We start from the raw sequence: 25,035 nt of genomic DNA, 5'->3' as shown, positions 1-25,035 counted from the left end.
TTCAGCAATGTTTTGTTTTTATTTGCAGATTTCCAGCATCTGCAGTTCTGAGCTCTTTTGGATGCATCCTCCCTCCTGCAATCTGACAAAAGGTAACAAAATTTAAGTTCCTCCAAAATTAACTCACTACAGTGTATTGCATGCACAATCTGGACCTGAAGTAAATGCAGCAGGTTAGTGCATTGAGCTGGGCTTTATCCCACTGTGTTCATCTTTCTCTGCAGTTCAGTGTACTTGAGGTTGTACAATATGTGGTGGATATTCACTTCCTGGGCTAGTGGACATTGTGCTTTGCCAAGCTTGGCTTTCTAAACACAGCACCTATCACTTATATGAGTTGTTTAGCTTCTGGCTGTAAATGGGAATCAATCTTCAGTTCTTAAAATGTAAATGACGAGCAGTAATCAGCTTGAAGTTTAAAAAAAAACAGCAAATAAGCCCTTTCTATGGAACTGACTATTAACTCACAACCTTTTTTTGCTGATCAAGAGGGTGTAGTATAAGACAATGGGTTATTTAATTTGGTTTGTTTCAAGCACATTAGTTCAAGGAAGCTTGCAGACCAGATGAATGATTTAATTTGGCATGTCAAATAACTGATGTATTTATAGTTGGAATATGTATGTACTCAATGAAGTTAGCTTTGCGGCATTAAATGTAGGTAGCTGGTGTCTGTATCTCCAAAAAGCTTTTAGACTGTTTCGGTAAAAAGGAAATCTCAGGAAATATATACATGCGAAGTCACCCAAGTGTCAAAGAAAAAGGGCATTAAATGTAGAGAGCAGTTCACCCAGGCTTATTAGGAATTGGGTAGGAACATCAAGAAGCATGAGAGAAACACGGGGTGAATTAGAATCCATTCCTCTGGCTTTGATGTCTGCAATGGACGATTTGTTCTTTTGCATTGTTATGTCTTTTTAGTTTAGAGGAATTATACTTGTGTTTTGAATATTCTTTGATTTAGAAATGGTTTGTAATTTGGAAATATTCAAAATAGAAATGTTCAGTGAATGTGAAGTATGTTTTAAGAATGTTGCTTGGATTTATATATGTGTCACTGAAAATAAATAACCTGTGTTTAAGCTACTTTGTTAGCTGGAAGTATCTTCTCCTTGGTATGGAGAGGGGACACGCTGCTCAAGTAGTGAGTATTGGCAGCTAAACTCGCAGTGGAGAATAAACAGAGAAGTAAACTAGTCTTTGAAGATTGGATAGTCAATATATAGCCTCCCGTAAGTGAGGGGACTCATGGCTATTAATATCCAACAGGGCTCAAGTCTTTGTCTGAGTTTAGAACTTTGTAGTCAGCAAACCCTGCATCATCAAGGTCATGTTATACCAAAAGTATTATTTTAGAAAGAATTATTTTAGCAGTAGCCCAACTCAGAGAGCTCTCGACAGGTGCTACAGCACATAGTACTATAAAATGGTTGATATCCTGGTTCCTAGCAGTTACACTGTCAAATGGGGATCAATATTATGAATGTGTAAATAATATAGCAGGAACAGTGAGTATTGGCAGATTGTAACATTGAAACAGCCTCTCCTCTCGCTGTGCCAAGAGCAATATCTCTCATTAGTCAGAGAGAGGGCATATTGCGAGCTCTAAGTATTGGGATGGATGGTGGTTGCTGATGTACTCTGGGTCATGGTCTCTGAGGGCTTGCTATTGTTTGTATGGTGGGTTATGGGGAGGGGTCTGTTGCTTTTGCTGAAGTGGGGGGGAGGGGGACGGGGAGCTTAAGGGTTCTAATGTTTTTCTGTCATTCATTCTTTGGGTTTCTTTTTCTTTGTTTCGTGGATGTCTGTGAAGAGTAAGGATTTCAGGTTGTATACTGTATAGATTCTCTGATATTAAATTGAACCATTGGAAAAATGGGATAGTACCCCAACTGTTCCTCAACTTGAACACGATGAATATTTTACTCTTCAAGTCAAGACTGAACTGATGAAGGGGTAGAACATGAGGTAGATTAGACCAACCAACCTTGCTGTACAACTTGCTGGACTCAGACCACCACAATTTGTACCGGATCCCACCACGTAGCAATAATTCGTGCCTGAAGACAACAAATTGGCCCCATTTTGGATAGAAACCAAGCATCCAGTTGGGAACCACATACTTGTTTGATTAAAATCTGAGTGACCAATATCTTAAACCCGATGCATGGGATATTGTGTACACCTTCTGGGCACGCATGAAGTAGTAATGATCCATGGAGAACAGATGCTTGGGAACGTGCACTAGAATTACTAAAAAGATTGACTGCAGTCAGTAAAAGAAGAATACAGGGACAGGTTTCTGTATAGAGAGCCACTGTAGCTTCCACAGTACAAACTTTCCATCAGGTTTTTGAACTTTGGGCTATTCAGAGTTTGAAGGCAGTATGCACCACGTCTCCAGCCAATGCTGAAGGAATTCTGAAGTGGCTGCTTCAAAATGCTGGGAGGTTGCAGGGCTGGTCATACTGCAGGGTAATGTAATTAGGAGACATGTACATAATTCCCAACCACTGACATTGAGTTGGGGTTTTGCTTTAAGAGGCTGGCCTGACAAGATGACATTGTTACATAAAGATTTTTAGTGTTCTTTTGCGTTTAGGATTTGGAGATCAATAAAATGTGTTACAGGTCTCATTAAGCCTAAAATGCCTCCCTTTGTTTTATCTGCAAAAACCTACATTGGTGACCCTGATAGAACAATTCTAAAGCAGATTTATTGAACATATTGGCCAATGCAGTTGCTTCGAAACTGCCAGAGTTTTGGGGGTAAAATGCCATCAGTTGGTTTGTACAAACTGAGGCCCAGTTTGCTCTGCGAGAAATCTCCACGGACGACACCAAATTGTACTACCTGGTAGCATTGGTCAGCAATTCCATGGTGATGAGAGTGGTGAGTCTGCTTGAACACCTGCCTGAACACAATAAATACCGATTGCTGAAAACTCATCTTTCACAGACTTTTGGACTGTTGGAGTCTGAGTTGCTCTCCCTACCCAGTCTTGGTGATGCTAGGCCTGTAAAGCTAATGGACTGTATGCTCTGTCTCCTGGGAGATCCCCATCCTTGTCTTGTTTCTAAAGAACTCTTCATGCTGCAAATGCCTGATCAAGTTCACATAGCCCTCGCTAATGCACCCGTGAAGGACTATAGGGAACTTACTAAAATGGCTGATGGTTTACACTCAGCTAGGCAGCGGTGCATCATTCCTCTTCATTCCTGTACCTCAATAAGCCCAGTCAGCAAGGTCCCAGCATAAGGACGTCTGCAGCTGAGAAACAGCCAACGCTGGGCCTGTGTTTTTAACCACTCTCACTTTGGCACAAGCACCAGGAAATACTAAGCCTCTTGCAGCTTTGACAGCGCCAGTGTATCAGGACATCAGCGGTCTGTGAACACCGTGGGTTCCAGCTGCCAGGGTCGTCTACTGTTCATTATGGACACCCTTTCAGGGCGACTCTTCCTGTGTGACAGGGGTGCTCAATTGAGTGTGCTGCTGGCATCGCCTATTGTGCAGGAGGTAAAGAGGGATGAAACCTTGCTGGAGGCTGCCGACTGTAGCAAGATCCAGACCTATGGGACAAAATGGCTGATGCTCTGGTTCAGTGGGCAACGTTACACATGGGACTTTGTCCTAGTTAAAATACCTAGACCTCTGCTTGATACAGTGTCAAGGACTCTTAGCTGATCTTAAGAAATGCTGGTTTGTGGATGTCATGGACTTTGGGGGCAGCAGGGTAGCTACCCAGTAAGTTCCCCACGACTCTGTCATGCACGTGCTCCTCCGCATGCGAGTTCGCTCGACTGCTGGGCAAATTCCCAAACCTCTCCAAGCCCACATTCTCCACTACAGTCACAAAGCATGGCGTTGAGCACCATATTCCCAAAACAGGCCCACCAGTCCATGCCCTTGTGCGTGGACTCGACCCAGAAAAGCTGCCAACTGCTAAAGCTGAGTTTGCCAACATGGAAAGACTTGGCATTGTATGCTGGTTGAGTAGCCCCTGGGCTTCGCCCGTGTGGTGGTTACCGTCACCTTACTGAGGCCACTACTCCTGATTGTTGCCTGGTCCCACAATTTGAAGACTTTTCTGCATGTTTAGCTGAAAAGTTAATTTTTTTTTCTTAAGTCAGTCTAGTTAGGAGCTACTATCAGGTGCCTGTGTGCTCAGAGGACATTTCCAAAGCAGTTGTGATAATCCCTTTTTGGCCTTTTTGAGTTTCTGCGATGGCCTAGAACCTCAGCGTATCACCTGCAGTCCAATGGCCTGTGCGAGCGGTTTCAGCGCTCCTTCAATCCCTCCTCCTCTGAGGGGTTCCCTGACCGATGAGTTTTGTCATGATCGTCGCCCATGGGTCCTGCTGGGGCTCAGAACAGTTCCAAAAGAGAACCTGCAGTCATCTGCTGCTGAGTTGGTGTACAGACAGCCATTATGAGTGCCGGGTGATTTCTTTCCTGATGCCACCAGCACCTGGTTGGCCTCTCAACAGCATTCCACCCTCCTCAGTAAACTCAATTCCTTTACACCTATTCCTACCTCCCATCATGGGATACAGCACTCTTGGGTTCCTGTTGACTTGTACTCTACCTCATTTGTTTTTGTCCACAATGATGCACATCAACATCCCCTTAGGCTCCCTTACGAAGGCCTGTTCCGTGTTCGGAAATGGGGAGAAAAGACTTTTATCATAGATAAGTGGGGTAAATCTAGACATATTTTGGTAGATTGCCTTAAATCAGCCCACCAAGATTTGGAGTATTCCACTGATGTGTCCCTGCTGTCACAACGTGACCATGAGTGTGTCAGTACAACTCTGGAAGAGCCAGAGGCACCAGCCGTTCCTCCACCCAAGGAACACAGGACCCAAGGCAGACGGCTCGTCTGTGCTCCAGACAGGCTGTCAATCTCAGTTTTATTGAATTATGGGAGGAGCGGGGTGTACTTGTAGGGTAACGTAACTGGGAGAAATGTACATAATTCACCACCATCGTTGTGTTGGAGCTTCGCTTTAGGAGGCTGGTCTGACATGATGATGGTGTTGCATAATGATTTTTTAGCACGCTTTTGTGTTTAGGAGTTCTATAAAATGTGTTACGGGTTTCATTAATAATAAAACGCCTCACTTTGTTTTATTTGCTGAAACCTACAATACTCCCCAACATATTCAACAATTCCCATAACCTTGCTACCACCTCCGCATGAGTGTGGAAATCATATCAGATATGCGTGGATTTTTAAAGAAATAAATGGTGGAGATGTATACAGAGGACTCGGTACTCTATTGAGTAAAATGGTCAAAAGATGAGGCTTAATAGCAGCTTAAGATTGGAAAACAAATGTCAAGGGCAGACTGAGACTTGGGTCATTCTATAAATCTATAATGTTTCCCCGTATCTTAGTGAAATCCTCTGCATCATGTGTGGAATTGCCTTTAATCAGTACCTGACACAAGAATAATTTGAGGTTGTTAAAGGGGTCCTGTGCACTACATGGTGGTAGCAGGGTTACTGCTTATTCCCACACAATGAGCTGCAGGCACAGGGTTTTCCCCTTTCCCTCTAAAGTGAACGCAGGGTCAATAACAAAGTCATCAAGCCTACCTCATTCCTCGGGTCAATTGCATTCATAGAGTTTCTTCTACACCAGCCCCTCAGCAAGGAAGATGTCAACAACAAAAAAAAACTTCCCTGGAAATCTGCCTTAGGAAAAGATATTCACCCACAATCTAGATGGCTGGGCTCTAGTCATTGGCCCAGTGTTTAGTAGCAGCCCCTGTCTTTGCAGAAGAGACCAAGATGCTCCTTGTGGGACAGAGGGAACATCGATACTATGGAGAAGAGTATGAAACTGAACACATAGCTGGAGGCCCACCTCGACCTTCACCCTCTACATATACAAAGGAACAGACCCCATCCCAAACATTCACTCCCCCTTCTGCAGCTCTGGGAAAATAAAATGTAAAGAAGGAGAGGGCTAATGTTAATGTAGTAAAAACTGCACAGGAGATTTCAGCAACAAATCTAATCAAAATGTTCCATCTGACAATGGCATTCCTTGTCTCATCTTTCCATATGACAAAGCTCGTATTTTTAGCAAAATTTGATACAGCAGCAGAAATTGCAGCAACTACTGCAAGGATTGCTCATAAAAGTATAAATCTTGCATAGATCTGGCCAATGGATTCTGGTCACACCCACTCTTGAAAGGGACAGGCAGAAACTATGTAATTAACATTAAAAATTCTAAACTCTGGCACAAATGTAAATTTTCTAGGTATGACAATTACCACTCAGGGATGTGGTTTAACCTCTGAGTTTAGAGAAAGTCATTCGAATAGGATATCTAAAGACCCTAAAAGCTTTACAATCAACCCTTAGACTGTGAATTGTGTTAGAGCTTTTATGCCTGACTGTGCTCAATTGTCAAAACTATTATACAATAGATGTAAACCGGAAAAATGAAAAACCTTTTGTGTTTATCCCAAAAAACTGAGGCACAAGAGAAATTGATGAATGCAGTTCAGCAAGAAATAGGCCTTCTGCTTGGTATGGAGAGGGGACCCACCACTCAAATCATGGATGTTGGTAGCTAAACTCGCCCTGGAGAATGAACACTGAAGTGAACTGGTCTTTGAAGATTGGGTAGTTACAGTATTGCCTTCCTTTAGTCAGGGTTCTAGGGGCTATTTATATCCATTGGGGTTTACAGTCTTTGAGTTTAGAACTTTGTGGTCAGCAAGCCCAGTATCATTACAAATGGAGATCCAAGCACACCTTCACTGTGTGCAAAAGTGAGAGGTACCCTTAGGAGAAGAGGAAGTGGGCAACAGTTTTAAAAGCTCAATAAAGTAGTAAACATGAGTTGAAACTGATCCAAGCTAATATAAGTATTAGAAAGGAGATAGAAGATGTGAATCAAGACAGGAATTTTGAGGCAAATGAAAGAGCCTCACCCATAAATGCATAAGTGTTTCATACAGATGAATCAACCAGTCTGTTTATCGTATATCCTCGCCAAAAGCTATTAAATACAAGTGATTGTTGTTTTTCTATTTTAATTACTAGGTCTCTTCTTTATCAAGCTCAGTGATGTAGTAGCGATGCTGAATACAACTCACTGTGCTTTACCCAGGACACGCTGTGTACAGCTGGTTGATCCGCCCAATCCTGTTTACATAATCTTTCTTTGTAGTTATGTAAATATTTTTGATAGTTTATCTCAGCCCAGTTTGCATTGCTGCTTTTTGTTGCAGCCACCTTTTGTGCACTGGCAAGGGATTGTCTCAACCTGTTTGATCATATCGAGGGAGATAAATTAGATGTATGCAGAGTGCTTCTTCAGTGGGACCTTTGAGCCCCATTATATGACACTCGTACCTCATTATCTTTTGACATATTCACAAGGACTTGTTTTGTTCCATGTGTCTGCTAATTCTAACACAGCAGAGACAGAAGTATTTTAAAATTATATTTCATAATATTGCTGATTTACAGTGCCTGTTAAATATAGATTTTCCAGTGGTAGGAATAGATAACCTGTGTCTAAAAATCAAAACTCCATTACTACTGGAGATTTGAGTTTTAAAAACAAACATTGGAAATACTCAGCAGGTCAAGCAGCATCTGTAGTGAGAGAAACGGTTTTAGTCACCAGAGGAAGGGTCATTAATCAGAAATGTTAACTCCTGTTAATGTTAACTTTGTTCACTATTTCTAAGTATTTTCATAGTTCAGGTCATGAGGGAGGAGGGGATCCACAAGGGTCTAAGATAAGAAATGTTGGTGGAGATAGAAAGATGTCAGAGACTGGACAGCATAAAGTCGTAGAAGTATGACTGAAAGAATGAGGAATTTGCATTGGACTCTCCTATCTACAGGAAAGTTATAAATAAGATGGAAAGAGTATAGACAAAATTTACAAGGACTTTGAGGACCAGAGTATCAGGGGAAGATTGAATAGTTTAGGACTTTATTCTTTGGAGCATAGGAGAATGAGGGGAGATTTGACAGAGGTATACAAAACTGAGGGGTACAGAGGAAAAATGCAGGCAGGCTTTTTCCACTGAGTGAGACTAGAACTAGAGGTTGTAGGTTAATAGTAAACGGTGAAATGTTTAGGGGGAACATGAGGAGAAACTTCACTCAGAGGGTAGTGAGAGTGTTGAACAAGTGTTCAGTGGAGGTGGAGAATCTGGGTTTGATTTCAACGTTAAAGCGAAGCTTGGATAGGGAAATGGTTGGGAAGATTGTGGAGGCTATAGTTCAGGTGTGAATTGATGGAACCAGGCAGAATAATAGTTCAGCCTAGATTAGATGGACCAAAGGGGTTGTTTTGGTGCTGTAGTTCTGATTCTATGACATGTTGGTCCAGTTTGCATCAAGAAGCCATAATTTCTCCAATATAGATTTATTATTCTTACACACAGTGTGGGGGCTTGGCAGGGGATAGCCTATTTAATGTCAGAGCTGTGGAAGAACTGAAGTTCATAGAGGGTGAAGAAGGGGAGTGTTGATTAGTTAGGTTTATTGGTGACAGAATTAAGGATAAAATTTCTCTACTTTGGACAGTGAAAGAGACAGAGTTAAGTGGCTCTGAGTTCAGCAGATATACAGTTGATAAATAGGACTGCAAATGAATTGCTTCAGCCTGGGGAAATGGCTGTGGCAAGGGAAGGAAATGGTCACAATGGTATATGGAGTTTCTAAAGGTTTTCATTCAATAATGTTTTGGTGTTACTTCTCTTGGGTAGTCTCCAGCGCCTGCTACAATTACTTCCTGATTACAACGACCAATTTCTCTGCCCAGTCCTTTGGTCTTTTAACTCTCAAATTCATTTCCCCATTACCCCCTTGTATTGTGCAATTCTTTGGAAGATCAACCAGAATAAAACTATTTAGCCTTTCAAATCTCTGTTTGTAGTTTTCCCAACTGTCATTTTTCTCCCATTTTTTTTCTTAATTTATATGTAGTATTACAAAATGCTTTTAAAAAGTTTCAATTTGATCAGATTTTCCTGCTTGTTCAAGATTGCCTTATTATTTTTCTCTACTCTGGAATGAGCATGTGCTTTTCCTGTTTCCAACCTCAATCTCTCTATTACTAATTTGTAGTTCCATATGCTAATTTTTCTTTCATTTAGTTAGATAAAACACTGTGATTTGTCATTTTTTTGTCATCTCCTATGCTGAATCTAATTTCATTGTGATTGTGCAACCTAACATACTTACTCCTCGCTTTCTCTGCTCAGTAAGCCTGGAGACCATCAACAAGCATGTACTTCCTTCCAGCAACAAGATAGCCATTGGAAAAAAATTCTGTTCTGAACACGTTTCAAAACAGCTGCTTCCTTAATAGAGACTCCAGAGGTTCTGCAAATGCTGGAAATCTAGAGCAACACACGAAGTACTGGAGGAACTTAGCAGGTCAGCCAACAGCTCTGGAGGAAAATAGTCAATATTTCAGGCTAAGGCCCTTCAGCAGAACTGATGAAAGGTCTTGGCCTGAAGTGTCAATTGTACTTTTTTTTCCCTTCATCTTGTGATCCAGCATTTTAGTTTTTTAAAATGGGAGATACAGCAGGGTAACAGCCCAACAAGCCTGTACCATCCAATTATACCCATGTGACCAATTAACCGGTTAACAGTCCATCTTTGGCATGTGGGAGGAAAACGGAGCACCCAGGGAGAGCCCATGCAGTCAGGGCAGAGCACAGCTACTCCTTACAGACTGCACCGATAATTGAACCTAGGTTGCTAGCTCTGTATTAGCATTACAATGTTGTGTGTGTGGCTTCCTTAATGGCGATTCCTGCACTTGAGATAATTCAGCCAGCTGGTTAACGCACAAGATCAAATGAACAGAAATTATTCACCAAGCAGTCACTAGCACTGTCTTTCAAGTTGTAAGAAGGAAGATAACAGGCGACAATGGGGTTAAGTGTGGTTCCTACTTGTAGGATTTACTTATTTAGAGATACAGCAGAGTTTAGGACCTTCCTGCCCTTCAAGCCCAGCAACCCACAGATTTAACCCTCGCCTAATCACGGGACAATTTACAATGACCAATTAACCTGCTAACCCCGCACACCTTTGGGATGTGGAAGGAAACCGGAGCACCCGGAAGAGATCCACGCGATCACTAGGATGGAATGTACAAGCTGGCCTACAGAGGACACCGGAGGTAAAATCTGAACTCCGATGCCTCGTGCTGTGTGCTGGTGGGATTTACAAAGCAGTGTCACAACATACACATACATTTGTGGTGTAAGTCAGATGGGCTTCACGTTAGTGAGGCCTTTAATGAGTGTATGGCTAGAGTCTTCTCAAGCAATGTTGAGCAGGTGTCTATGTGACATCAAACACATGAGGTGCTGGTTTTGTTCCAGCGCTGCACCTTGAGGCTCAGAGACCCTCCTTTAACCTCAGACAGCAGGACTTGTGTTCCGTCTATATTTGCTTCCCATAAATTGCTAAAATCTACAAGGGGTAGAATGCCAGGGCACGAAGAGTTTTCTCCGAAACATGCATGCAGATGTTTGACTATGGCGCAAAGAAGGGGTAAAGGAAATGCTGAAAGGGACGTGCCCCTGGAGGTGGGAGGAGATCGAAATGGAGGGGTTCTCCGGCAGGAGCATTTGAGTATTCCTGGAGCGTATGTCCTACCTTGAACCCTTTGCAAAGATTATTGGGTGAGATGTCCCCACTTCACTAAACTCTACCAGATGTTCCAGCCACAGCTACGAGTTCAGAACAGGATGGTCATTGGACAAGATCAGCTTTATTTGTCCATCGAAACAACCAGTGAGCTGCTGCATTGTTTGCCTCAAGTCAAAATCAGCGCGGCAGCCCACAAGTGTCACTATGCATGTTCACAACTCACCAGTCCTAACCACACATCTTTGGAAGGTGTGAGGGTCAGGAAACTCACGCAGTCATGGAGAGATCGTAGAAACTCTTTACAGACAATGTTGGGAATTGAACCCTGCATCTTACAGCTGGCTGCTGTAGAGTGTTGTGCTGACCGCTAGGCTACTGCGCCACCCCTCACTGTCGGGTCAGTGGCGGTGCCTGTTAAAAGCACCATTCGCTTCGCATTGTGTAGGGTCTGTAACGGTGCCTTATTTTTCTTGGACCGGGCAGGCTGAAGCTTTACTAGAGGGAAAGGACACAAGGTGAGAGTTGAGGAGAGCTGGAAGGCAAAGGAAGACGTGTACATAAATACTATCCTCAGCTTATCAATCAGAGGAGTTTGAGAGCTAGAGGGAGGATTATATATTGCTGTTCTTGTTGTTTTAGCTCTTTCACTGACCACAGTCTCAGTGACTGATGGTGAGTGCAGTCTCCTCCATGACATTATTCCAGCACTAGCTGTTTCCCTGTCTGCTTATTTGCCACCCTGATGTGCAATGTAAGAAGAGCATCTATTGTGGGGGGGGGGGGGGAGGAGTGGAGATGGTAGCTGTCGGGTTGCCAACTGTCCCGTATTTGCCGGGACATCCCATGTGTTGGACTAATTTGGTTTCTCCCATACGGAACCGCCCTTGTCCTGTATTTCCCCCACTAAGGTAGAGCGTTCCTATGAAACCTTTTGTGCCGAAATGGCGTAAAGCGAAGAAGCAATTACCATTAATTTGTATGGGAAAAATTTCTGAGTGTTCCCAGACCCAAAAAATAACCTACCAAATAACACAAAACCTAAAATAACACTAATGTATAGTAAAAGCAAGAATGATATGATAAATACACAGCTATATAAAGTAGAAATAATGTATGTACAGTGTAGTTTCACTGAACAGAATTGCCAAAACCGATTTGTAGAAAAAAAAATCGGCACGTACACGCATGTGCACGTCTCGTATACGCATGTCATGCATGCGCACACAGGTGCCCGCGCAAGGCTTCATGGTCACGGTAGTCTTTCTCGGGGTAAACACAAGTGTCTCGTATTTGACTGCTACTTTTGGCGGTGGGTTTGGCCAGTGTGTGCCAGTTGAGAGGGATGGCTGGGGAGCAGTGTGTGAGGTGCACCCAGCAATGCTGGACGACAGGTGGGTGTTGAAAGTGTAGCTCAGGGAGCAGTGTTTTGGGCTAGTGGTGCACAGTGAGTGTTGGCATTTGTGCATCCAATCACCAGTCACTGACCTTCATGTGGTACTCATCTGGGCACTCAGGCTCACACACACCACTCAGTTTGTATGGAGGTTTTCCTGGGCCTCTGCAGCCAAATCTCATTTCCTCCCCTCCCTCCCCAACCACCTTTTCTCCACCTCTTGTATGTGATGTTACTGAGGCCTTGGCACCTGGTTCAGCAAACTTCCTTCTGCTCCTGCAATCACATTGTGCTTCCTCCTTAAGACCATAAGACATAGGAACAGAATTAGACCATTTGGCCTATTGGGTCTGCTCTGCCATTCAAATTTGGCTGAATTACTATCCCCCTCAACCCCTTTCTCCTGCCTCCTGCCCTTAACCTTTGATGCCCTTGTTAATCAAGAACCTATCAACCTCCGCTTTAAACATACACAATGACTTGGCCTCCACACCCGACTATGGCAACAAATTCCACAGGCTCACCAACCTCTGGCTAAAGACACTCCCCCTCACCCCTGTCCTAAAGGAGCGTACTTGTATTCCGAGGCTGTGCCTCCGGTCCCAGACTCCCCCATCATGGGAAGCATCGTCTCCACATCCACACTATCTGGGCCTTGCAATATTCGGAAGGTTTCGATGAGATCACCCTCCCTCATTCTTCTAAACTTCAGCAAGTACAGGCCCAGAGCCTTCAAATACTCCTCATATGTTAACCCTTTCATTCCCGGAATCATTCTCTTTAAGAAATGGAGAATGGCTTTTGAGGCTGCAGGCACCTAAAACATGAGGGTCCCTTAGGCGGATTGTGGTAAGGGAGGGAAGCTGGAATCCAAATCAAGCTTATTATCAAAATTTGGTGTTTTGTGGCAAAAGTACAGTGCAAGACATAAAAAAATTGTAAGTTACAATAAGAATTGTAAAAACAGTGCAAAAGAGAAATAATGAGGTAATGGGTTCATGGACCGTCCTTAAAAGCTTTGAGCTACCTGGCCATTTAAGTATTTTGAAGGCTAATTGTATTTGACCTCTGAAGAGTTCGATAGTTCTGAGGTCTTGACAAATTAAATAAAATGAAACAGTGCTTTCAGTCATGATGTCGTGATCAGGTGAGACTACTGAACAATGGAGGAAAAAAGCTGATATTAATGGGGGTCCTGTATTCCACGATAATCACCGGAAGTTGAAGGATGCACACCTATTTATTTGAAAATCAGGAGACCGCGGGTGCTGGAAATAGAAACAGGAATTGAGGGAAATGCTCAGATCAGACAGCATCTGCGGAGAAAGTAGCATTTCGATCTGATCATCCTTCAGCTGACTGTTAATATTAACCCTATCTCTTTCCAGAGATGCTCTTTGGGTTGCTGAGGGTTTCCAGCGCTGCCTTTATAACTTTCTATTTGTTCAGGAAAGTTGGAAGTGTTGGAAGACATTCCACAAAACTGGAATTGACATTCCTCAACAGGTTTTCTTGAAAACTGAATTTGTGAATGGAATCGGAGAAGGGAAATGAGGAACCTGCTTCCTGGAGCTCACCTTAGAAACCGTAGGAAAAGGAGGAAGTACACTTTTCCATACATATGATGACGGAAGAAAAACGTTAAGCCTTGTGGAGCAGGATGGAAGATAAAAGACAATTTGCTAGTCAATGCACATTATTTCATTATTAAGACTGTGGTCACGTTAGGAGCCTCTGTATGTTCACGTGTCATAATCGGTCTGAGCACATTTTCCTTGGCTTTGCAGAAACCCTGTTTTTTAGAGGGCTATCAAAACCTAAGGTGGTTTTAGAGGTCTGTTTTTAATGTTTACACTATATGCAGAGATAATATATTATCTGATTGTTTTGGGATTGCTTTGTGGTTGCTGTTCAACGTTGTAGGGTAACTAACTTGATATCATTTGCGATTCTGTGGAACCCACAGACCTGCAGGCAGACGGCTACATGGCGTACACTGTAACCTCGGGCTCTGTCCCTGTACCGCTCACCAGCTCAGTCGAGTACTGCGTCTGTAAAGTGGAGTTGTCTGTGTCTGGCCAGAATCTCCTGGACAGAGACGTCACATCGAAATCGGACCCTTTCTGTGTGGTGTTCATGGAAATCAATGGAAAATGGTCAGAGGTAGGTCGACGTTAGTGAATAATGGGACTGATTCAGCCGGGCTGTGGGTGTAGAAGTGTAGTTTAATCAGCATTTTTTTTTTTGCACATTTCAAATGTTTGCATGGGAAGCATTGCAGGAAATGGAGATGAGTGGAAGATCTAAAGAGGAACCAAGGAGTGGAACAGAATAAGCTGAAGTATCACCTTCAGATGGGGTGGGGGCTGGAGGGAGGGAGAGATGATATGTACAGTACCTCGTCATAACTTGCCTTCTGTTTGACTTTACTGGTGGGATCCTTGATGGTTACCTGGTGGGGTGAGGATGCGAGGAGATTGATGAGGTGGCAAGGGAATTTGAGGAGTGATCAGGAAGGAGGAGGAGGAGGGGATGTTGTGGAAGAATGGGCCTGGGAGGAGAATGGAGCTAAGGATCTGTGTCGGGTTTTCCCTCATGTAACTACATTGCGTTGGGCTGTTTGTAACATCCTCACAATGCCAACATTGCACCGTATGAATGACAGGAGACTTCCCTCCTGACCAGTACGGCAACAGGTCATGAGGTAGTTCAGTGCCTTCCACGGTGCTGCAGAGGAGGAGCCAGATCTCGCTACCAACCACGACAGAAGGCATTGCTCATGGGTATCATGTAACTTCTCACCTTCCATCTGCATTTGCTGCCTCCATGTTGAGTTTCTTGACCAAAGGGGCATCTCCGACTGGAGCTGCAGGACGTTGTGATGCTCCCCACCCAGACTGCAGAAGAAGCTGTGACCTCTGTCATCAAACACTACACGATTGGACAATTACTGTTGAAGTGAAACTGGCTTCTACTTCTGCCCAGGAAGTGATGGGCTCCGGTGACCACAGAACACAGAGGGTGAAGCTCCGTCCCAAACCCACAGATGGGGGTAGAGCCATTATGGTCTGGTGCACTGACCTTTACCCTTGGCTTTCTTCTGTACCATGACCCCACCAATGAACAGCAGCCCAACGTCTCCCAGACGTTTACAGATCTTATCACATCAGATCACCTTTCCACAGCTCGGGCCTTGATAAATGCTCCACCTGTACATTGCTCACTTGCATCTCTTATCTAAGATCCATAAACAGTGCTACCCTGGTAGACACATTGTTTCTGCCTGCTCTTGCCCCACCAAACTTATCTCCATGTACCTTGATGATATCCTGCCTCCCGCTATATGGTCCATTCCCACCTGCATCTTGGACACCATTTGTTCCCTCTGCCATTCTGTTACTTCCAGTTGCCTCATTTCCACTGCAGACGCCAGATACAACTCCCTTCCTCACCAGGGAGGGACGCTGTACTTCATTCTAGAGCGAAGACCCAACCAGTTTCCTTTCAGTAACACTCATCTACCGACCCTCAACAATTTCTCTTTAGATTTCCTCCCACTTTCGAAAAAAGATCACAGGTGTGGCCACAAGCTCTCAAATAGCCCCCAGCCATGCCTCTCCTCTTGTTAGCTATATGAAGCCGTCCTGGTTCCAAACATTCTCTGGCACCTTCTGCAGCTTTCTCCACTACATCAAACACTTTATTGGTGCTGCCTCCTGTATTGTGGAATTCAAGTTTTAAAAAATTTTACCACCAACTTTCACTGTATCCTTATTCAGCTTGGCCATTTTCAACACTCCTATCCATTTTCTCTTCATCTCTAGAGACAAACTGGCCACAAATTTTCTCCCATAACTTCACAGACCCTCTCAGATAAAAGGTATTAGCTTTGTTTGTCACGTGTACATGAAATGCGTCATTTGCACCAAATCAAATCAGTGGGCAGCCCGCCAGTGTCGTCACGCTTCCAGCACCAGTATGGCATGCCCACAGCTCTCAACTCGGCTCAGGATACCTCAGCTAAAGCTCATCCTACCCCTGTCTCCTTTAAGAACATCATCCAACCTTCTCAGTCTCTGCATCTGTTTTCAACATGAGGCCCTGTGCACCAGGCCTTCTGTACCATCCTTCTGGGTGCTTGGCCTCTCTTTGGTGACTGCTTCCGCCACTTCCCACGGCTCCTCTCCCTCCAGCACGGAGCTCCCCAGGTCCTCGGCTTTTGCCTGCCTAGCCTCTATATCCACCACCTCATCCTTTTGTCATTCCTGCTAATACCAACAGGATCCCACCACCAGTCATATCTTTTCCTCTTTCTTCACCTCTACCTCACTCTTTCGCGATTTTTGACAGGGAACATTCTGTCCGTCACTTACTGGTCTTCCTATCCCATCCCCTGTACCTTCTACAGCTTTCCCTACAACTGTAGGAGGTGCAACAGTTATCTGTACATTTTCTCCCTCATTCTCATCCCACGGACCTAAACAGCTCTTCCAGATAAGGCAGAGATTTGCATGCACCACCTCTAACCTTGCCTATTGCATTTGCTGCTCATGGTGTGGGCTTGTCTACACTGGTGAGACCAACTGTCTGTTTTGCAAAATTTCAAAGGTCTGTCCACAGTGGATATCTTGAGGTTATATTGTAATTGTACGTCTTTTCAACTCCCCTTCCCATTCCCACACCGAACTGTCCACACCCCGCTTTCTCTACTGCCAAGCTGAGGCCCAAAGCAAGCTAGAAGAGTAGGTCCTCATATTTCACCAGGTTGGCTGAAAGCTTGTTAGACTCAGTGGCTTTACTGGGAACAGTTTCCGCTTCTGGTCTTGCACCTGCTTCATGAGGGCAGAACAAGGCTCAGTGCAGCATCTTGCCCATAAGGGATCACTCAAACTATGTTGTTTGAAATGCATATGAAGGAATGTATAGGGCCTTGTGAGTGTTGTGGGAATACTAAGAACACCAGGGTGACTTCAAGTTTCATTTTAAGTACTTTCATTTTAAGTTTCATTTTAAGTAACATGCTATCATGGAGAGTCTGCAGCAGCCTCCACTACCACCAGAGCTCTGATTTTTAGATTATATGTAGCTCATATTTATACAACAAGACAAACAATTTCACATGACTTTGTTTGGCATCCCACAGTCAGTGCATGATCAATCTTTTACAAGACGTCTGTTATCTCTGAGCGTGGGTCGAATAGTTTTCTTGGTTCCCTGCTATCAGGACTCCTGATTCAGCCCAGACACGTCGTCCTCCTTGGTTCCAGAGGCTCAGTATCCTGTTTATTTGAATTCCTGGCGCTGCACTTATCATTCAAGGTTACTCTCGACCTGCACCAGCAGCCTTAATTCCAGCTGCCTCTGAGTGGTCAAGTATCCCATCATGCACTAGTTTTAACCATTTCTACCTCAGTGAGTCGTGTGGTCCCAGCTGAGTCACACCTACCAAAATACAATAAGATGACTACAGGTAAATTCTGAGTGCTAATCAATATTTTGGTATAAAGTCACCTATCTTGATAAAGGACATTTAGACTAGAAGCACCCATACCTATGGAGTGACATGTACCTTGGTGTTCTTCAGGGTCATATAGGCAAAACTATTGAACTCAGACCCAAGGTGTGAACTTGTGATACCTTTGTAAAAAGGTGAGGAGGATTCAAAAAATTACTTTTTGGATCAAAGAACAACTATATTTGCCATATACATCTGTGTATATTAGGAATTTTCTGTGGTGTGTTGGTGCAACATGTAACAAAAACAATTATAATGAATTACATAAAAATAAGTTAGAGGTAAATTATGGCTATGAAATAAAACATGTATTAACAGCAGCACAAATGCTAAGTTTTCACTGCCATCAAACATGATTTCCTCTTGTAGTTTGGAATGTGACGGGAAAATTACTGTCCATTATGTGATTTACTTATTTTTTAAGTTTTCTGTTATCAAACCACTCCAGTTGAACACGTTTTTTCTCTGACAGATTGGGAGAACAGAAACTGCTGTAAACAATCTAAACCCAGTATTTGCCAAGAAGTTTGTGGTGGACTATCATTTTGAAGAAGTGCAGAAACTGAAGTTTGCCTTGTTTGACCAAGATAAATCCAGTAAACAGCTTTATGAGCATGACTTTCTTGGAGAATTTTCATGCACTCTCGGAGTGGTATGTATGAAATTAGGAGTAGTTTCAGAATGATGTTTGATCACTTAAACTTGCCTGTTAAAAGTAAACTTTTTTTTGATTAATGGCACAGATTGTTTCAAGCAAGAAGATGACACAACCACTTCTCCTAACCAATGGGAAACCTGCTGGAAAAGGAACAATAATGGTATGGTGAAGCTGACAATCCGTGTTTAAAGCAAAGTAAATGGCAAAGAGTTTTAGATAGCCTCTCCAACTCTACTTGTGATCCAATGAGCTTTGTATTTTAGCATGAATTGAGAGAATGAAGAACTGTAGTTGGAAGCACACTGGTAAGTGGATGTGCTCGATGACTAAGGTATGCATGCTTTATATAAGGTCACCTGACCCAGTAAAGCAGGAGCTCAGCACTGTCAGTAGAGGTGCATTGGTGCATGGAGTGATGTGTTCCTCAGAGTCATTAAGGCAAAGCTACTGAACCTAAGCAAAAACTCAGTGGTATTTTTATATAAGGCAAGGAGGATAGATTAAAAGCTTCCCTTACTACCTTCTAGAATGTAAATGTTAAGCTTTCAATGCCATCGAATATGATTTCCTCTTGCATTTTAGCATCTAACAGCAATTTAATGTCCGTAGAACAGTACAGCACACGGACAAGACCTTCAGCCCACCATATCTGGGAGGGGAAATATGTATTTTCTTAAGTAGGCAAGTAACATTTGTCCCAGTGCAAGTGGTTGATCTATGTTCAAATAGAAAAATTATGGAGGTGTGAAGACCTGAACTTTAATCGAGCTTCTCCCTGTTGTGAATTCTAACTTCACCATTGCCACCCAGCTGCTGCATTGATTGACATCTGCCTGAGAAATGTTTAGAAATAATAATTCTGCTTCTGTCATTACAGATTAGTGCCCAAGAAATCTCAGATAATAGAGTAATCACCCTTAGCATGGCTGGCAAAAATCTGGACAAAAAGGTACAGTACTTGGGGACAAGGCTTGTAAAGGACTAAATGATCAAAATCGTTCCATTTATGTTTCTGACCATTGTTTCAAAATGTTCCTGTGAAATCAAACTCTTTTAAAACACCGTGGTGAACTTTTTTGTGGTTTTGACTTCTATAGACTTCCTTTTGGCTATATAGCTTTTTGGCACGATACTTTAAAGGTTTGTATCTCATCTCAAAAGCCGCAGAATCTCCTGGGTAATTCTAAAAAAAAGCCTAGTGAGAAGTGGCAGTGCCCAAGCCCCTCCTCTGAAGTGTTCAGTCAAGGGCTTCAAGAGCAACTCTGCCCTTTTAGATTTGGCTGGGAACACTAGTGATTTATTTTTTAAGTATTCAATCTCTGGTGCAAATAAATATCCTCTTAATTATCTTGCTGTAATGCTGTGAAAATCGCTTGTGAGTGATACTGATGGAGGGACATATCCACCCTAAGCCTGGAAGTTGTGTAGTAACAGAAGAAAGATCTCTAATGCACCCTGCATAGACTTTGCATGTAAATTATAATCAGTGACTTCAATTGTATCCCTGTACCATTTTGTGCTTTGGCTGCATTGGAGGTAAAGTTAGGGTTTAGTGTGCACACTCCGAACTGCAGGGAATATGCTGTTTGCTAGCTGTGGATGGGTGATTTATGCAAAATCTAACGTCCCTAAGAAGAATATCACACTTGTAAAATAATTGTCATTAGCATGCAGAACCATCGCTGTATCCCCCAATAGCTTGGATCAGTATAAACTCCTTTTTACTGTTCAATATATTTACAATTGATACTTAAAATAGTTACACCATGGTAATTTTGTACATTTGTGCTGAGGTGAAATAAAGTAACTGGAAACATTTTTCACATTCGTTCTAACTTCTATTCTTGCTTTATTTGTGCTTCTGAGGATCTTTGTTAGTCTGAACAGTTTGAACTGTATAATTATAGGCTTTAAGATTACTGTAATCAGTGCAGTTCACCAACTGGTGAGAGCACCAAGGTACCATCTTTGAAGAAACTTTAAAGGCAACTGGAAATTGTGGTAGTTGTATTCATGAATAAAATAAACCTTTTTTGTGGACAATTTAAGCAGGAACTTGTTCTCAAAATAACTGGAATTGGCCAAGTGACCCTTTGAGATGTTGGCCAGTTCTTGACAATATTGCTTGCCCATAGGATTCTTTTCCTACTTGTACCTTCTTTTCAAACTTGTGAATTTCCCTGTGTTGTTGGATGTGCAGAGTGATAACATTTCCATTAATCGATTAGCATATTAACTTCTCTGTTCACAGACTTTCCTCTATTGTTGAAAATTACTATTATCTTCACTCCATTGTAAACTGTGCCTATGGACTTCAGGTGACTGTGCTCATGGAAGTCTCTTCATAGTCAGCCGTGTCCATCGTTAGATGTGCACAATGACCTTTGTTACTAGAAGTGTCTGTTCCTGTTCATTCAGCCGTGATGGAATGGCAGAGCAGACTCGAGAGGCTGTATGACCTAATTGTACTCCTATCTTATTGTTTTATCATTAGAAGTGTCCTTTCATGTCTCTCCATTGCTGAATGGACCCATTGACTCCTCTCCATGGACAGCTGTCTCTGTTGACTTCCTTCCCTGTATGCACTGTCTTAACTACATGGATGGGATGTCTACAGGGCACATTAGAAAATGCTACCATCCCTTCACTTCAATAGACAAAACTTTTTGTTGGGGACTTTTCCTTTTTCACTGCTCTGTAGACCAGTGTGGTAGCAGTGAAGATGATGGTGAGAGTAATGTTGATCCAAGGAAGGTAACTCGTTGCTGCTAGTGGCCTTTGCACTCAGTAGGTTGCAGCGCCCTGTTAGGTATCTTCAGTGAGATGTGCTTATTTCCTGTGAGCTTCCATAACAGACTGTTAAGTTGTAATGTCAGCTATCATGCTGCTGAACTCTACAGATTTGTTTCAAGGGTTCCTCTTGCGGGACTTCCCATGCAGGAATGAGGCCTTGCTAGTTTGTTCCCCACTCACCGGCAGCTTGAATGTTGCTGCAGTCTGCAGGTTACATTGGCAGCCATATCAATTAATTTTCTGCCATATCAGGAGCTCAAATTCCCACACACGTAATACTGGCTAGCCAGCTCTGTCAATAGTGGTGGATGCCAATAATCTGAGTCATTTGCTGTTGCTCTATAAGGCCATGTACATCCTCCTATCCAATGCAATGTAACAATATTTTTCTAACCCCATTGCTGACTTTTGTTTCTGTTCACAAGAATAATGAACCAATATATTTTTTATCATAAAAAGCTGGCATTTGACCGGGGCTTGTTTTCAAATTAAATAATTGATTTTTCTAGGATCTCTTTGGGAAATCTGACCCTTATTTAGAATTCTACAAACAAGAAGAAGATGGGAAATGGATGCTAGTACATAGAACAGAGGTAATTCTCTTTTTGATGTCTTGCTGGATGGAATTCTCTCTTTTGTAATGTTGCATGAAACATAAGTGTGATTTCAAATTCCTCTTGATGTGGTCATTCCTATATGTCCCGGGTCCTATGAAAGCCCATGGTCCTTGTGACAGGACAAATTGTTACTTTGTGGTTTGGTCTGAGTGTAACTCAATCTCCAGGTAGTATATAGTGACATACACGTACTTTGATAATAAATTTACTTTGACTTTGAACTCTCTCTCTCTGCATCTATGCAAACAATGTTTCTAGTTTATGTCAAATAAATCTGGCTCATGAAATTATATAAATGGGGTGGGCAAGTGTGGGGGGATAGGGCAAGGGCTAAATGCTGAGGGAGATGAGGGAGGGGGAGAATGGGCACTAAAGCATTTTGGTGGAAGCTGAGTCCTCCCATTGATTTATTTATCTGTCCATCTATCCATCCCCTTCGTGTGACCCCCGATTTAACCCTTGCCTAATCACTGGACAGTTAACAATGACTAATTCACCATGTGTATAATTGCATCTGTTACTTGTTGACCGATGTTGTTAATGGGTTCAAAGTAAATTTGTTATCAAAGTACATATGTCACTTTTTACAACCTTGAGATTCATTTTCTTGTGGGCATTCACAGGAAATACAAGAAACACAATCGGGTCAATGAAAGACCTCCCCCAACAGGACAAACAATCAGTGTGTAAAAGACTACAAACTATGCAAGTACAAAAATAAATAAAATAAATAATAATTAAAATAAATAAGCAATAAATATTGAGAGCATGAGATACGGAGTCCATAGGTTATGGGAACAGTTCAGTGATGGGGCGAGTGACGTTATCCCTTTTGGTTCAAGAGCCTGATGGTTCTTGAACCTGCTGGTGTGGATCCTGAGGCTTCTGTCCCTTCTTCCTGTAGGCAGCAGCAAGAAGAGAGCGTGGTCTGGATGCTGGGAGTCCTTGTTGATGGATGCTGCTTTCCTGAGACAGCATTCCGTGTAGATGTGCTCAGTGTTGGGGAGGGCTTTAACCATGCTGGACTGGGCTGTGTCTGTTACTTTCTAATACAAGTTTTTGGAAATCTAGAGGTTAAAAGTCACACAGGAAATGGGTAAGCCGATGATCTCGAGATCTCAATTTATTATCAGATGCACGTCGAAACACGATCAGTGCATTCTGCTCAAGTCTGATTCCGCCTGTAGTCCTGTGCTGAAACTTGAGTCAAATCCATTACATCTGTGATCACGGAGTTATCCTAATACGCTTCCTCATGAATATAATTATTCATTCGTACACTTAGTGAATGGACCTACTCTTCACGCTGCCTGAGTTTTAAAATTACAAGTTGTCGATTGATGAGCGATCAATTGTCAAGATGTATACAGAGACACTACAACATGAATTACCAGCAACACTTTACTGGTTACTTTTCTACAGGCTGTCAGCATCACTAAGTTCTGTCTGGATCTATCTCAAGGCTTTATTGCAGAAAATCTTTGTAAAGATTTGCATTTTTTGTGTTAAAATAAATCACAGTATTTTAATGCTTTTAAAGACAAACCTGTAGTACCAAGGCTTCTGGTTCCAGGGTAAGCTTCAAAATGTAGTGGATTATGGATTTTAATTTTGATTAATGAGAAATGGACGGTATCGGACCAGACACCATTACATATGACCCTTGGTTTCTATTTTAATTTGCTACTCTGCTATTCTCCTCTTTCAATTGTTCTTAATGAAATGGGAAGAGGATTTATCCCATTTCCATTCCCAGGGGTGACTTATTCTGCATTGTCATTTACATTATTGCCCAAGGTCATAATTACCCCAACTCGATAAAAATGGATTCATGGGTCATTCATCTCCCGGATCGTGTGAGGGGTCTTGTGTGCAACATGACTGCTGCACTCAGTTAGTATTTTAACGGCAAACAAACTTAAATTATTTAATTGTCTGCCGTACAAAAGGGAGTGTTCCGAGATTGTGGTAGGTACTGTATCAATGCAAGATCTTGAATTTCTTTTTCATGTGTTTGTATCTTATGCAAACCTGCAAATTGCTAAGCTTCCCATCTGCTCTATTCTGTCCATTATAACATCTTGGTTCTTTGGAATCCCATACTTCTATAAGCAAATGTTTTCTAGCCTCTTCCTATTCCCAGGCTGTTGCCTACATCTCGGCATCCAGTCCTTTTGGTGCTTTTTTTGCTTTCTTTTGTGTGTTTATAAAATTAGGATTTCCTTAATGATGTTACCAGTATTCCTTGCCATCTTGTATTTCTCATGAAACAGGAGGTCATTCAGCATACTGAATCTGTGTTACCTCTTGTGGCAATCCCATTTATTGCATTCCCCATTTACTTGTCTCTTTATATTTTACTGAAATACACTTGTACATTTTCATTCATCCATTGGCCTTTGTATTCTCTGATGCTGTGTGGAGGGGCATACCACATTATTGAAGGTACCTTCATTCAGCAGAGACATACCAAGGTCCTATTTGGCTTAGTAACATGGAAAAGATAAACAGTTGATATTTCAGGCTGAGACCCTTCATTGGGACTGGAAAAGAAGGGGAGAAATCAGTAAGAACCTGGGGGAAGGGGAGGAAGAAGTGCAAGGTAGTAGGTGATAGGTGAAACCAGGAGAAGGGGAGGGGGTGAAGTAAGGGGCTGGGAGGTTGATTGGTGGATTGGAGAGATAAAGGGCTGGAGAAGGGAGAATCTGATAGGAGAGGATCATGGAAGAAAGGGAATGGGGAGGAGCAGCAGAGGGAGATGATGGGCAGATAAGGTGAGAGATAGAAACCCGAATGGGGAATGGTGAAGGGAGGTGGTGGGGGGCGCAATTACTGTAAGTTCGAGAAATCAATGTTCATGCCATCAGGCTGGAGCCTACGCAGACAGAATATAAGGTGTTGTTCCTCCAACCTGAATGTGGCCTCGTTGTGGCAGTAGAGAAGGCCATGGACTGGCATGTTGGAATGGGAAGTAGAATTGAAATGGGTGGCCACTGGGAGATCCTGCTTTCTGTAGCGGACAGGGCGAAGGTGACCTTCCAGTCTTCATCAGGTCTCACCAACATACAGGAGGCCATACTGGGAGCGCCGCATACAGTAGATAACCACAGCATACGGCAAGTGAAGCATGGCAGATGGAGCAAAAGTGCTTGGCGAAGCAGTCACCTTATTTGACTTGACACGTGAAACCCCGCTGGTTTCCTTGGCTGCGTAAGTATAGGGGAGACACACTCTGGTCCCTCCAAATCCGTGAGATTGAGATGGCTCTCCCACCTCAAACCCCGGTTTGTGTGGATGCTGTGTAATTGGCTACCGTCTTACAACTCAGTGCCAAGAAATAACAGACAGCACGCTGCAGACGATTAAAGGAATTATATTTATGAATCTTAACTTAAAGGTTAG

The 25,035-nt window shown here is 42.8% G+C and overlaps 1 protein-coding gene across 5 annotated transcripts in view; it reads left to right on the top strand.

The window, feature by feature from the left end:
- Window positions 1–25,035, top strand: part of cpne2 (copine II) — a 273,889-nt gene that overhangs the window by 27,098 nt on the left and 221,756 nt on the right. For 4 of the 5 annotated variants that reach the window (XM_063066745.1, XM_063066743.1, XM_063066741.1 and 1 more), the window contains 6 exons: window positions 29–92; window positions 14,017–14,213; window positions 18,038–18,217; window positions 18,309–18,383; window positions 19,101–19,172; window positions 21,526–21,609. In XM_063066745.1, the coding sequence (XP_062922815.1) occupies window positions 62–92; window positions 14,017–14,213; window positions 18,038–18,217; window positions 18,309–18,383; window positions 19,101–19,172; window positions 21,526–21,609 (639 nt within the window). In that variant the 5' untranslated portion in view covers window positions 29–61. Of the gene's footprint in view, window positions 1–28; window positions 174–14,016; window positions 14,214–18,037; window positions 18,218–18,308; window positions 18,384–19,100; window positions 19,173–21,525; window positions 21,610–25,035 lie in introns of those variants that run through there. The other variant, XM_063066744.1, reaches the window with a different exon arrangement.

The sequence above is a fragment of the Mobula hypostoma genome, chromosome 14 (genome assembly GCF_963921235.1).
Source record: "Mobula hypostoma chromosome 14, sMobHyp1.1, whole genome shotgun sequence".
NCBI lineage: Eukaryota > Metazoa > Chordata > Chondrichthyes > Myliobatiformes > Myliobatidae > Mobula > Mobula hypostoma.
The sequence above is the reverse complement of the archived record's forward strand: the minus strand, read 5'-3'. Positions and strand labels throughout refer to the sequence as shown.